This window comes from Chaetodon trifascialis, chromosome 5 (genome assembly GCF_039877785.1).
Source record: "Chaetodon trifascialis isolate fChaTrf1 chromosome 5, fChaTrf1.hap1, whole genome shotgun sequence".
Taxonomy (NCBI): Eukaryota; Metazoa; Chordata; class Actinopteri; order Chaetodontiformes; family Chaetodontidae; genus Chaetodon; species Chaetodon trifascialis.
This window is the reverse complement of record NC_092060.1, coordinates 22,989,837-23,004,497: the sequence shown is the minus strand read 5'-3', so window position 1 is coordinate 23,004,497 and position 14,661 is coordinate 22,989,837. Positions and strand designations below refer to the sequence as shown.

At 42.9% G+C, this 14,661-nt stretch overlaps 1 protein-coding gene across 12 annotated transcripts in view; it reads left to right on the top strand.

The window, feature by feature from the left end:
• atp8a1 (ATPase phospholipid transporting 8A1) overlaps positions 1–14,661 on the top strand; it is a 99,614-nt gene that overhangs the window by 75,008 nt on the left and 9,945 nt on the right. For all 12 annotated transcript variants that reach the window (XM_070963313.1, XM_070963312.1, XM_070963309.1 and 9 more), the window contains 6 exons: positions 1,597–1,671; positions 3,325–3,447; positions 7,330–7,408; positions 8,661–8,722; positions 8,999–9,055; positions 9,363–9,470. In XM_070963313.1, coding sequence (XP_070819414.1) covers positions 1,597–1,671; positions 3,325–3,447; positions 7,330–7,408; positions 8,661–8,722; positions 8,999–9,055; positions 9,363–9,470 — 504 coding nt within the window. The remainder of the gene's footprint in view (positions 1–1,596; positions 1,672–3,324; positions 3,448–7,329; positions 7,409–8,660; positions 8,723–8,998; positions 9,056–9,362; positions 9,471–14,661) is intronic.

Sequence of the window (14,661 nt, the reverse complement as noted above, 5' to 3'; positions counted from 1 at the left end):
CACACACATCAACACAGGCTCTGTCTATAGGCAGCCACCCCCCACCACCACTGCACCAAAGGAATGAAGAGGGGGTGAGTGGTGGGGCGACAGACATTTGTTTTCATGCATACTCTTAGGCGATTAAATGGGAAGGGCTAGTGGCAGATTGGTATTGGTCGTGTAGAGAGCAGCAGCAGCGGGTGGGGCCCTTATATAGGCTTTGTCCCAATCTGAGAATTTGTAGCAGTTCATGCCTTCATAATGAAGTTAAATGAAGCGAGGAAATGCTTGGCCAAAACACAGCACCCCTGATGTTCCCCTGACAGATTTGGCGTGAGCAACAGCCGATTCTGGATCGTGGAAGTGTCAAAGTGTAACGCTGTGAGGAACAATTTCGGATTCACTGTCAGCATAAAAGCAGTTTTTCTGCAGGAAGTGTCAGACAGTCTTGTTTTACAGCAATTTAAAAATTCACACCTGCTGTTTTTTCAACCAGATACTGTATTTTAACTAGTGTATTTGCATGCTAATATAGTTAATTTAGAATACCTGCCTTCTGTCCTGATCTTAGAGGTATTGTTTTGTTTAGATAAGTATGACTAATCAAGATGCAGTGATAAGCCACATCTCCACCCAGCATGTGGTTTACATTGTCTCCATCTCCCTTTCCTGTCATAGTATATCAGAGTCTCCATCAGTCAGAGTCCCACAGCCCTGACTCTGCCCTCCTAACTAACCTCATCTGTCACCCACTTGTCTTCAGGTAGAACAAGGAGGGAAATAGTGGGTTTGATATATGTTTGTAGGTAATCCCGTGATGAATCTGGTCGACAGTTTGCATCATGGAGGTGGCACCTGGAGGTCTAGGCTTTCCCACTGTCACTCATTTGTTTCTGATTTGGTCTTTTGTGTCCTCTTGCCTTTCCTGAGTTTGAAGCCTGGCTAAGTTAGACTAATGACATGTTGATCACAGGTCAGCACTTCAAACATACCCACATTGGTTTTAGAATCATGTAGTTGTTTTTTGAATCAACAGGCAACACTTTTTTTTCCCTGCTTCACTGGCAAAACGACCGTCATTGCAAGATGCATCACCCTTGGAATAATTTTAAAGACATATTAGCAGGAGCTGCTCATTCTCTGATATTTTCCATATCTTAAGAGACCCCGTTGCCTCTCTCCAAACTCTCTGTTGTCATAAGGCAGTGAAGAATGTAGTGCGACAAAAAAATGGATTGTGAGTTTGAAAAATGATTGTTAGACACAGTGAGCTTGTCTCGAGTCTGATAACGGTTACCAGTCACTCACACTATCACTAATGGAAAGCATGCATACGGAAAGTGCGATTAGAAATACTACAGAGATTTAATGTTTTCATCATCTAGTTTGACTGAAGCCTACAGTATCAATTTCATGACCAAATGCCTTACTGATTAAAGAGACAGTAATGGGAAATGTGAGTATTTTGCACATGAAACAATCCCTGTCATTTTGTCACTCTTAAATTTGATCCGTATTATAAATCTGTGATTATCTGTGATTTAACTGCCATCGCTTTGTGTTCTTGTTTATGCTGTTCTTACTCTTTCTTTGTGTGACTTTTGTCTTCCTTAGATCTGGTTTGCGTTTGTCAATGGCTTCTCAGGCCAGATCCTGTTTGAACGCTGGTGCATCGGCTTGTACAACGTGGTGAGTAAGCAATAAAAAGAACTCTGTAAAGAGCCCACTTCACTCCTTTCCCGTCGCTTTTTGTCACTGTCTAACACAGAACTGATTTGCAGTGTTGCCCCAAAACTGATCCCTTTATTGTGTGACTATGTCATCAACATCTTGAAAACTTTCTTCTTTATTTATGACCTGTTGTGAAGTCCATATTCCCTCTGTGCCCAAAACTATGTACTGAATGTAAAAGAACAACAGCTTTGCTTGCCCCAAAGAGTGTAGTTAGCAAGGGCAGCTACGTTTGAATGATAAAAAGAATAGAAAGAATGGAGCGGCAACTGAGCTGGCTGCTGATGTAGGGAGTCCCACAGGGCTCTCTAATGGGACCACTCCTAATGAACTCATATTTCATATCTGTCAGGAATTAAGTCGATGAAAAAAATGTGCATCTGCAAGTCTGATCTTCAATACCATGCCATTAAGTCCACAAGAGCTGATATGTAACTTTAAACTGTTTATTAAAATCATCTCAATTCAATAAACAAAAATGAATGAGAGAAGTGTGAAGTGAAATTTCCCCACATTCCTGATGGGCCTCAAATGGAAGTAATTTATGGGAGGGACAAAGCGTCAAGTGAGAAGAACATTTCCACAGCCCTGCATTCATTTCATAATAAACCACCACCTTAGGACCAGTACTGTAGTGGGGGGTGGGAAGAGGGTCCAGTGTTTCACTTTATCCACAAACTGGGGGAATTCCTCCAACTCAGTGGGGGTCTGCTGGAGGCAGTGGGCTGAATCCGCCCCTCAATGGAGATCTTCCTGGGCCTGTCTCTGAATAAGAAAGGAGCCCAGTGGAGCATGTCCTGTGGCCCGCTGGTCCTACAGACTTAGTCCTGCAGACTCCCACTCCAGATGGGTCTTCAGGGGACTCACACCAGCTGACCCGCTGGGCCCCCCCCGCCACACAATACCATCACTCCTCTCTCTGCAGCTGCTATACAGAGAAACATTACAACACCACTAAGAAATTACACTTCAGCTCGGCTTAAATACCTGCTTCTTAGTCAAGAGCATCGCAGATGTTCATTGGAGATGGGTTTTGCATATGAACAGACTTGAAGCAAGACAAATCAAAATAAGAAACCCTGGAGGGCTTTAAGGTCAGTGGTCTTCAGTGATGTAAAGTTAAGGATGGGGCAAGTGGAGGACAAAGTGAAGCAAATTTATCTGTAGATGTAACTAGTTGTGCTGGCAATGATGAAGACAGGCATCTGCCATAAGTTTCATTAGTCTTTACAGTCAACTACACAGTGCATATACAGTAGTTTTATGTTTGTTTTAATACCTAGAGAGTACAGGTATGGTCAGTCAGATCAAAAAGTAAATACAAAGTGCAAATGAATCCATTTGATTATAATAACTCAAAGGTCTACTTACTAGCTTTTTCCTAGCATTCAGTGTCAGCTCACAGGCATCATCAGATGATGAGATGTGGTCAATAGCTCCATTAACACGTGGACCTTTTAATTAGAGATTATTCTGTCATGCACGCTGTTCCCAAGGTCGAGAATGAATTTTCATTTTCATGTTGAGGTATTTGTGCAAAATATATAATATTCTGAATTTATGTCAGATTTACCACTGATTTTTCTGTTTGTGTGTTTTTTTCTGATGCAGATCTTCACTGCTCTGCCTCCTCTCACTCTGGGAATATTTGAACGCTCCTGCAGGAAAGAAAACATGCTGAAATACCCAGAACTCTACAAAACCTCCCAGAATGCCATGGGCTTTAACACCAGGGTAACACTTGTCTCTATCACATGTTCTTTGTGTGCATATTTACTGTTTTATTTGCCCACAACCAGATTTAAATACTATTTTTTTTATTATTGCTTTATTAACATTTTATCATTTAAATTGCCTGTCACGAAAATTAAAAGGTCAAATGTTGCATCTCTTACAACCAATTAACATCACATTAATGACATGAGATGTTCCTGTCATGTTGTTCGGGGCTGATGCGCCTCCTGTCACAGTGACCTGGCAGCTGCAGTCACTGGGTCTCCAGTCGTATCCCGGTTTGGCCTTGCTTGACCTATTCTGTCTGCATGGGCTGTCCGTTAGCTTTCCCCCACTGGTAATAAAGATGTCTTCTCCTTTCTCCATGCTGAGCCAGAGCCGTGGACCCTCTTCACAGGCGTGGTGACCTGGTTAGCACCGCATGGAGGTGGATTAAAGACTGATTGGCCATGGCGGTCAGGGGCAGGGAAGGTCAGCTGGGCTGAGGGATGCAGCAGAAAGAATCGGGGGAAGGAGGGGATAGAGAGTGTGCTGTCATTGTGTGACAGCATTTGTTGCGGAAAATTATGCAATTTGTTTAAGTGAGGGACTTGTTTGTTCTCAGAGCAAGGCTGTCAGATTGAGTTTAATCCACCCAGGACCACACCCAGGTTGAAATAACAACAGTTTCCATGTGCAGTTTTACTAAGCAAGGACTACTGAAAGCATACAGGAAGGTTTATTAGTCATGAGGAGACAGCTAGACCATTTAAATGTAGCCTATTAAAGTTAAATCCTCCAAATTCTTCCAGAACAAAATTCACTGGAATCCCATTTTTCTGACCCAAATGTCAAGCGCTGCAACGTATATGACAGCTAACAGTTTTCAGCTGTTGTTCGAATAAAACAAGCACCTTGAATACATTATTGTGGGCTGGATGAAATTATAAGAGTCTTTTTTCACAATTTTTGACATTTTGAAGATGAAGTAAATTGACAGATTAATCGATAATAAAATCAGTCGTTAGTGCAGCTCTGCTGATGTCTCACCTGTTTTATATACTATGTGAAGTCTGTCCCAAAGCAATTATTCCAATGATTAAAAAAAAACATTTGACATTGTGAACTCACACATGATTAATGAACACACTCTAGGCCGCTAGGTGAGTTAATGTAAGTAAATCCATGAGTTGTTATGACCTAGATTGTTAATTAAATAAAGCTGAAGAAATAGAAGTCATTGGTTGTCAAAACAAACACGCTATACAAAAAATAAGTGCTATATGTTGTCTGTAGATAAATGTAGCTCGTAGTAGTGTTGACAGCACCAAACATTGTCTTAATTGCACTAATTATAGAGTAGATCAGAGAGATATATGTCCTCACATCTGCTGACTTAATCGTCCAGAGTTGTGCTTGAATTCTGTTGTGGGGTGGATCTTTCTTCCACGGACGTTTTTGTAGACTTCATTAACTGCTCCGTGCCAAAAAAGGGTCACAAAAGTATGCGTCTGATAGTTAGAAGCAAATGAACCTCAATTTTGTTTGGGCCACATTTTCCAAGACCCATAAATGATGACTCGGCCAGGTCAGCAGGTTGTTTTTGCTGGCTTGTCCACTCTTTTCCCGAGATATTTTCCTTGCAGCTGGCCCGAGGCGAGGCGAGAAAATCCAGCAGGAATTTGGCCCCTCGAAGCCTGTCTTTTTGCACGCCTGGCTCTTTTGTACACAACAGATACTGTCTTTGTGAATTAAAGCTGTTTGTGTTGAGGTGAGAGAAGGGAGGTGTTAGAAACACGAGGCGTGGCTTCAAATGTGTCGCCTGTTCACTTTTAATTACGCGTTCCTGCGACTTGAGTCACTCTAATAAACCGCGCTCCCCTTCATGTGGCTGCAGTAATTAAAGCAGCTTACCAGCAGCTATCACCTCTTATACAGCACTTTATACTCCTCTGTTTCTTACCCCCCTTTCCTTTTTTTACCTCACCGGTTCAGAAAGAAACAGGAAGGAGTGGGCAGCTCTGGAAATATTTGGCTCAATATTAATTACTGGCATTCATGCTTTTTTTTTTCTTTTTTTTTTGGCAATTAGGAGTTCCACAAAGGGCAGAATCTTTACAGGACAGACCGGCCATTCATTCAAAGGGGATTCTTAGCAACTTGCTGGGATACAAGGGAAAGAAAGAGAGCAGGGTGGCTGCAGGGGTGAAAGGGAGGATCCCACTGTGACAAATGATTATGAGCATTTATTGATTTCATTAGCATTAATTATTGTGGAGGGGAAACTGGCGCTTGTTTGCACCCCCACAGTGTTTGGGAATGGGATAGTTGAGGAGGAGGCTGATAGAGAGCTGAGCCTGTCAGTGGGAGGCTAATCGGCATAAACATGTGATTGTAACATTAGTGATGATTTGGTCCACATTTGGCCAGACAGATAGAGGAGCGGGGGCTGGTTTGAGGCCACCCCTCGCTCAGTGTATTGGGTTTTGTGTACACAGTGGGAGGGTGAGGTAATCCTGGGTGTGTGGGGGTGACTGCTGTGGGACTTTGTCAAGCTGATAGAAAAGGTGAGAAGGTCGTGCTGCCGAGGCGAAGGTATCTTAAAGGCTGAAGACGTCTCCCTTCATTTCCTGCTTCACTCTCTACAACTTTTCCTTATTTTCCATTTTCAGAATGACCCTTTGATGTAAAATTGTGCTCATAGTTATTCTGAAGTGACCCCAACCTGTGGGAATCCCAAGAAGTTTTCACTTTTCAGGGTGTCCACTTTGTCTCGAGTCATGTTTTATGTTTCACTGACAGGTTTGCTGAAGTTGTTTAAATGGGTGTTTTTAAGAAAACGAGCCTATAACTTGTCGTCTGCCAAGAGCCGATGATTAAAAAGAGGCCAGAGATTAAAATGTGTTTTGTTTTTTCCCCCCATTTTTGTTCTTCCTCCGTCAGCTGTTTGCTCTTTGGGTTTGACGAATTTTCTGCTCTCAGAATTAACACCAGCGTCTGGGTCAGCACAGAGGAGGAAAAGGGGGCACGAATGTGGAGCGTTTTTTGGCAGAATAGATTTCACGGCTGTTTCATGCTACATCGCCCATTAGTGTTTTGTTTGGCTCCGGCGTTGCATAATGTAAATTTGAAACAAGGTGGTTTTGGAGTGGGAGTATTGATTTAAACGACTCATCCAAAGTCTGCGTGCTTGCATACACAGACACACACGCAGACTGCGGTCCACACCACCATTTTCCAGGCCCTTAATAATTACCATGAAAACAGTTTAATCTCTGTCAGGCCTGTCAGTCTGCCTGTGTGTGTTTCTGGACTGATTTCTGCTTGTTTTAACCCTCCTGTCATTTATATCTACACCAGTTAAATTCTCACATGAAAGGGCTGAAACCTAATGAAATATAATAAGAGGAAACCCTCACACTGGCAGCACATATATTAATGTTGTAAAATGTTCTTTTCCTTAAGGAGTGGACGTGTATTTTGCAGTTTCTTATGTTCGCCACTATTTTATTTGACTCTGTTAAATATGGTGTAATCTTAAAAAAAAAAAGTAGTTGAAACCTGCACGCCGACATTGTCCTCTTGCCTTTCACTGCTGGCACGCACACCCAGCAGCCTCTCTCCCCCTAACACACACAGAGGATATACAACGTGTCTGTCAGCGGGGTGGCCATTCAGCGAGGAGGCCCCGACAAAACCGCCACTTAGCCTAGTGCTGGGCTGGCACAAAGGGCCCAGGTCAGGGGTCACTTGGAAGGCTGGAGCTCCCCACACCCTTTTCTCATGCTTTTTTTTCTCCCCCCGTCTCTCTCTCTACTTGGAATCTCCTGCCGCCTCCAACCCCCAACCCCTCTCCTCCCCTCTGCCTCCTTCCCCTCCATCCTTCTCCCCTCTATTTTGCAGGTCTTCTGGGCCCATTGTCTGAACGGCCTCTTCCACTCCGTCATCCTCTTCTGGTTCCCCCTTAAAGCCTTCCAGCATGGTAAGTAGCTCCCAGAGACTCCACCGCAGCTCTCGGTGGACTCGGTGGATGAAGAGGGAGGACAGTCAAACACACATACTTTGTCTTCATTAGGTTTCTCTTCAACCATCCGAATCATGAATTGCAAACATGTGTGTGCTCTGCCAAGAGAGACACACACTAACAAGCGTGTGTTCATATTTGCAGCACTTCATGTGTGCACACAGTGACCTGCTGAAATGCTTTTGCACGCAATTATTCGCCCTTACTTCATTTTTTAGAAACACAGCACTTAGATACAAACTTTCCAGTTGACAGTTCAGTGCAGACGATGAAACATTTCCCCCCAGAAAGACAACTGTCGGTCTTTTTGTGTGCGCAGTTAAATTTAATTCACAGTAACTTTATTATCTGTAGGTCAATTGTGCATGTTTGTGCACATTAAGATGCAGGGTTTCTGTGTGTGTGCGGAGAGAATAGGGATCTTTGAGCCGGCAAGTCTTGGCTGGTTCGAGCAGAGGACCACACAAGCTTGGGCCTGCTCTCCAAACAAAGGCGCCAAGCCCCTTCACTCTGACTGACAGGCTGTCAGCAAAGCCTCAGCGCACACAAGACATGTGACTAGCCGGAAGTAAAGGGAAAGGGAGCTTCGCTGTCTTTCTTTCTTCGCTGGCAGTTGCACGCTGCTGATATTTTAGCCTCAGCTGCAGCCCAAATCCACGTGGGCAGTTTGGAGCAATATGTGTGTCTGATTTGAATTAATTTCTATTTTATTAATTTAGGAAGTTCTTCTAACTTCTGTTTTAGGAAAACTTTTCTCGGTGGGATGGATTGCGATTTAATAGTAGAACAAATAAGCATTTTATCCAAAAAAAACAACCAGCCCTGTTCTTTCTGTTTCAGCTGTGAATTAGCCAGAATGTTGATTTCTGACTATGATTAATGTTCTGCTGTTCACTACCACCGATGGCTTTTCATAGAAACACTCTTTCCTAATTGTTGCGAAAGACAGAATTAACATTCCAGCCTCTCACAAAGGGCAGTAATGGAAGTAGCATTTCACTCTGGTTTTCACTTCAAGTTCCCACGTTCGCCTTCATGTCTGAACAGAGCATTTTTTAAAGTTCACACTGAGAATTATATTAAAGTAATATCCAATGTGCTGTCTGGTTGTTTACTCTTTGGATCGTCTATTGGAACTCTGTATGAAACCCGAGAGCTGGAAAGAGACAGCTTTGGCCCTAAAAGCTTCTGTTGATGATTCCCTTCACAGATACAGTTTTTGGCAGCGGAAGAACTCCAGACTATCTCCTCTTAGGCAACATGGTTTACACAGTGAGTGCACCGATCTTCCTGACAGTCAGTGTTTCTGCTGTGTTTAACGGTTCAGGTGTCTGAGCCAAGCATTATCCAATTTCTGTGAATACACATCAGCTGTACTTCCTTCTGCCTTTCATTTTGTCTGCTGATCTTTTCCAGTTTTATACTGTACAGTACGTAAAACAAAAATACGAACTTAATCAAAATTGCGTGATGCACTTCCCATGACCGATTGTAGGACAGACGGGGGGCAGTCTTGGTTTCATGCCTGCATGTTTTTTGTCTCCACAGTTTGTGGTCATCACTGTTTGTCTTAAAGCCGGCCTTGAGACCTCATCCTGGACCATGGTTAGTTGATGGCTCTCTCCTCTCTCGCTGAGTCTTCTGTTATCTCTTTCCAGCTCCTCAGTTTTATGTGACCTCCGATACTTATGACATATTTTATATCCTCTTCTTATCTCCAAATCTCTTTATGGGTTGTTCCTCCTGAGCTCTATAACTAAAAACCCAGTGAAATTGCATGTACCTTTGCCGTGTGGTAACTCCTTCAAGTTACTTGAAGCCACTCGATGTGAAATTGGTTGGTCCAAATGTAGTTACATTAAATGACGAGCCTAAACAAGTTCTGTCACCTCACTGTCCTCTGCACTTACAGTTCAGTCACATCGCCATCTGGGGAAGCATCGGCCTGTGGGTGGTGTTTTTCATTATCTACTCCTCCCTGTGGCCCCTCATCCCTCTGGCTCCCGACATGTCAGGAGAGGTAAACCCACGCATGCAAGCATGTGCTCATACACATCAACACACTCACACACACACACACTCTCTGTCTCACAGCAACGACTTCCTCTGGTATAAAAGAAACAGCTGATCTAATCGTCTATCACTGACAGAGCTGAAGTGCCACATAATTCATTTTCTGCTCCAGACAGATGCTGGTGGGAATTTTCAGAGTTGAACTTGACACAGGTCTTTGTAAGGGGAGCCAGAGGGGTGTAAGCTGTCAGACCTCTGGCTTGTGTTGCGTAATGACTTAATTGGGCCAATTAGCCCAGTGTTTGTGTTACTCTGCCCTCCCTGGGCTCTGAGTATCCACAGGTGACATTGAAACAGTGAGGCAGTCTGAAAGCCAAGCAAAGAGAGCTGAGGTGTATATTTGGTATTCACGCAGACTTAAAAAACTACCTTACAATCACTGGGATCAGAATTTGAGTTCAAAATACCCTTTAAGGTTCATTTAATGTCAAGATAAAAAACAGGCCCCTGATTTTAGCTGGTTTAGCTTTTTAAATTATTTTTACATGTGAATGTGACTACTGTCTCTCAGGTCACCACAGGTGGTCGATGGGAGCCTATTAACCACCGGTGACCCATTGCATTCTGTGGAAGAGAATAAGGCGTCTTTTCATTAGAAAACAAGAACACAGTTGGAAGCCAGTCAATGAAAAGGGCTTGCACCCCTGAGCACGCAGTCGAAGAAAATATCTATTTATCTGGGACTCAGTTCTTGTGTTTCCTGTTTGAGACAATGCTTCTGGCATTTGGGAAGTCAGTGAATGTTTAAATTGCAACACGTATCATTAAAGGGCTATTCAGCCATTGTTAGGAGTTTATACGTTTGCACCGGTTTTGGCAAACAGAGGTGATATTAGGTTGAAAACAACAAATGGCAGATATATATAACTATAAACTTTAATGAACAACGTACATATTGTCTCATGGTAAACACCTACAGTGTAGAGGCTTATGTATGCAAAGCAGAATTGAACTTAAAGTAAAAGATATCTGTGTGCACAGTTACGTTGAGCTGCTTTATCATTGTCTATAGAAACAAGGCAGATTTAATGATCGCCCTAAACAGAAAACTCTTTGTTATAGACTGAAGAAGGAATCCTTTGCTCATTATATGATGATTTAAGCTAAAGTTTGACATTGTGAGAAATTTGCTGATTCGCCCACTGTTTGACAGTCAGATTTCAAAATTGATACCACTCTCACATCTGTCTGTTAAATGCAAGGCTAGTTAGCAGCTGGTTAACAGGCTCAAGGCTCCATACTAATTAATATTATATTCAGTTTCTGCTAATTATATCCCTCTAAATCCAACACACTGGACCTTCACAGTATTTTTAGCCTCTTAAGTCCCTGATGCCTGGGCACTTGTATGTGAATGATGCAATGGATCACACAACTAAAGAACTACTCATGCACAGAAATGCTGACTGTTTTGCTCTTGATCGCTCTCTCACACGCACACACACACACACACACACACACACACACACACACACACACACACACACACACACAGGTGATGGCTGTGTAAGCTTCACTCTATCCCTGGCCGTGAACCCTGCTGCTTTCATCCACGCCCTGCAGCACTTGACTGAAGACAGTAATGGGGTCCTGTGGGTAGTTGGTAACCCTATGCCCCTGCCCCAACTCAGGGATGCCAGTACATCATCAAACAGGGACACATCTCTCTGAAACCCGAGAAGGCATCAAGAGACACAATCTCCCCTTTCAAGACCTCTGAAGAGGAGGATTATTCTCAACCCTGATGCAGCCACACATACATCACCACGGCCTCCTCCATTCGTACTTCAGTCTTCAAATATTTTCATACTCTCTGTCCTTCACTCTATTTTCTTCTACTCCTTCCCTTTAACTTGTTGCATCAGCTTTTTCCCCTCTTTGTTCTCTTTTTGTTCATCTTCCCCCCACTCTGCCAGTCGAAAAACTGCCCGAGGGCCAACAACATAACAGACTCCAGAGCTCCCGTCTCCTCCTGTTTCTGCTCTCGCTCGCCTCCCCGCTCGCCGCCTTTAACAAGAGACACTAAGCAGCGCTCAGCTTCATGTGAACGCATTCATCAACGTCAGGCTAAATATTCGCTGGACGATTGACAAGAAGACAGGTGCAGGATCCATCCATGAAACGTGCAAAGAAAAAAAAAAAAAACAGTGCGTTTCAGAAGCACAGAAGCCCAAACTGGCTCATCCCATTTGCACCTCGTAAAAGTCTGACACAGATATCAAAAGAAAACGTCAGATTATTCTGCTCATGCAGTGTAATCTCCCTCACTAAGCGGCTTAGCTTCACCTCAGGAGATGTCTCGTGTCGGCTCTGTCACACTGACCTGCTGTCTGCTGACGTGCCTCTGCTATCAACACAGCTGTTTCCAGGACAGTTTATCCCTTCTCTCTTTGCGCTTCTCAAACACACCTTTGCTATTTTCCCTTTCCTGCTGCAAGCTGCGGCGGAGCAGCTCTCACCCAGACTCAAGTACTTGTCATCCTCACATGGATTTTACACTCGGCATCAGATTCCTCCACAGTATCTGCTCAGTGATAAGAGGCATTTTCTCAGAAAGGAATCATTTTTACCGAGAAGTTTGTTGAGCCAGGAATAAGCTCCAGCTTCTCTGTGCCAGTCTGAGATATCGATGAGATTAAGAGCAGGAATGACAACAATTTCTAGATAAACAGATCAAATTATTAGTTTCTGTTACAGGAACTTTGAGAGAGTGGTTTATGTTGAAGGGCAAAGGAAGGGCTTTTGAATATTTTATTTTGGTTTTGGAGTCAGTATTGATAGAAGTGAATTATTAATGATAAATTTGATACTATTTTGGCTTTTCATCAAGCTAAATTGTAAAATTATATGGTTCTTATCTTCTGTAGTTCTCCTGAAGCCATTATTTTAAAAAGCCCATGTCACATATTCTTTTACTGCTCTGGTATTTCACTCCAGAAAGGATCACGGCAGAGTTTGTTTTATTTTAGTCCATTATTGACTCTTTTTCAAAATACACCATACTTATGTTATTGGTGTGTGTGTGTGTGTGTCCTGGCAGTTACCAGTTTGGAAACCATCTTAAAGAGAAACTTGAAACTTGCTTCAGACCAGTAATCCATCAAAGTGAACACCAAGACAACTTTAGCTTTCAGTGGAGTTTGGTCATTATCGTTTGCAGTGTACCTGAAAGGACAGGTTGATTGATCTGCTCCCAGCATGCAGGATTTGAGAATTTGCTGCCAAATTTCCCCAAATACAAAATCCCTGCTAGTGATAGATGCCTTCCTCTGAATGCAGCCTTTCAGATCAAAGTGCTAAATAATGGGATTGTGTGTTGTGAACTTTTTGTTCCTTTTGCTTCATGAAACAGACTCACATCAGTATTCAGACAAAGCAACATAAAAATGTGATTAATGGTAGCATTGGCTCTGAACTCTGGGCTGCTGTTCAGAATACACACATTTTTACATGTCTTTTTTTTGTTTGTTTGAGCTCCTGTGTGATCACTGAGGTCTGTTAGTAATCTGTATTTTGAGACTTGGTTCAGACTGCAACAAACTCACAACACCTGTCTTTTCATAGGGATAGAAAATGTTCCTGATTTTGTTGTAGCTCACACGTATGAAGCCTGAGTCCTTACCACAGTGGCCCGGCCTCAGCTCCATGCTGGGTCCTTCGCTGCACGTCATCCCCTGCCTTTCCTGTCTCTCATCAGCTGTCACTATCAATAAAGCAGAAATGTAGCTTTAATAAAAAAAATAAATAAACTTTCGAAAGACCCAGTGCGAGAATTATTGACCGCTGTTCATCACTGCTGTTGACTTAATCCCTCAGTGCTACTTGTGGAATCTTTTTGTTGTCTTGAGCACGTCGTTGGGAGGTTTAATTAAACTCTTGTTCACAGACCTGTTAGTCCTCCCTCGGATAATGATTGATAAGCACCTCAACATGTGGCTAGTGTAATAACTGACCACGGTGTACAGTATTAGTGAGGAGAACTGTTCTAATCTGCTGCACACACGGTAAATCACGTGTGTGTATTCGTGGCTGTGAGACTGCTGAGTTACAAGTGTTTATGTAAGAAGGTTTTTTTTCCTCTGTTTTCCTAGTTGGTGTCTTGCTGTCTTTGTTAGGCGACACACAGAGAGCACAGAGTGCACGAAGGACCCAACTGAGAGAGTCTGTTTGTATTCCACATTGCCCTCTTTTGGGGTGCTTATTGGCTGATTTGTTGATGACATTTGGGGAATTTGTGGATTTGCCTCGTCCAAGCAAAGCTGTACTTTTTGCTCTTTTTATTTGCTTTCTGGTTCATTTTTACTTTTCGTGCTCTGACAGACAGAGCATGATCTTTTCTGTCATCCTCACTCATCTGGTTCCTCTGTACTGTGCTGTGCTTGCTACCTGTCCATAAGAAGCTTTTAACTTTGTATTCATAAGAACATCTGTTGAGCATTGGAGCCCCGTTTGGCCAAAAACACAGTTTCATCTTCGATTTCCCTCCCATCCGTGAAGCGAGCATGCACAGTGTTGTCTGGTTGAGACAGCTGAATTCAGCCAGCTGGAGAGTCAACATGGATGGATGCAGAGTAAAGTCTGAGACAGGGTTCAGCTTAGTCTAAATCTTCTCCTCTCAGTCTACCTAATAAGAACTGGTTGTACAAAGCAGCTCTGTGCATTCAGGAAGCTGGTGTTTGAATATTAGCATCTCTGGGATGTCGTACAGCTGGCAGAGTGTTATGAAGTTGCTTTTTCTTCGTCTCATTTGCTGAATCCAGAGCACACTGCAGACCTGTGGGGTGAATAGTGAAGTAGTGGATTACCTCAATTTACATTTTCCATTGCAATGGCAGGCATTAACATAATGCTACTGGCTGTCTTATCAGCCAGGTGCCAGATTGCCCTGATCAAGTCTTCCTGGAAAAGGATGCATAAAACTCTTGATCTTTTTTTTTTTTTCTTTTTTTTTTAATATTCTTCCACATACTTTCCTGAAGTTTAAAGATTTATATCTTTCAATGAAGTTGTATCTTGATGTTCTGTAGTTTTACTTGAACAGAGCAGAGATTATCAATGTGAATACTGAAGCCCTTTGCCAAACTCACAGATCCTGTACCCTGAAGCTGTTGAGCAGCTTCCCTGGAGCAGCTGGGAGT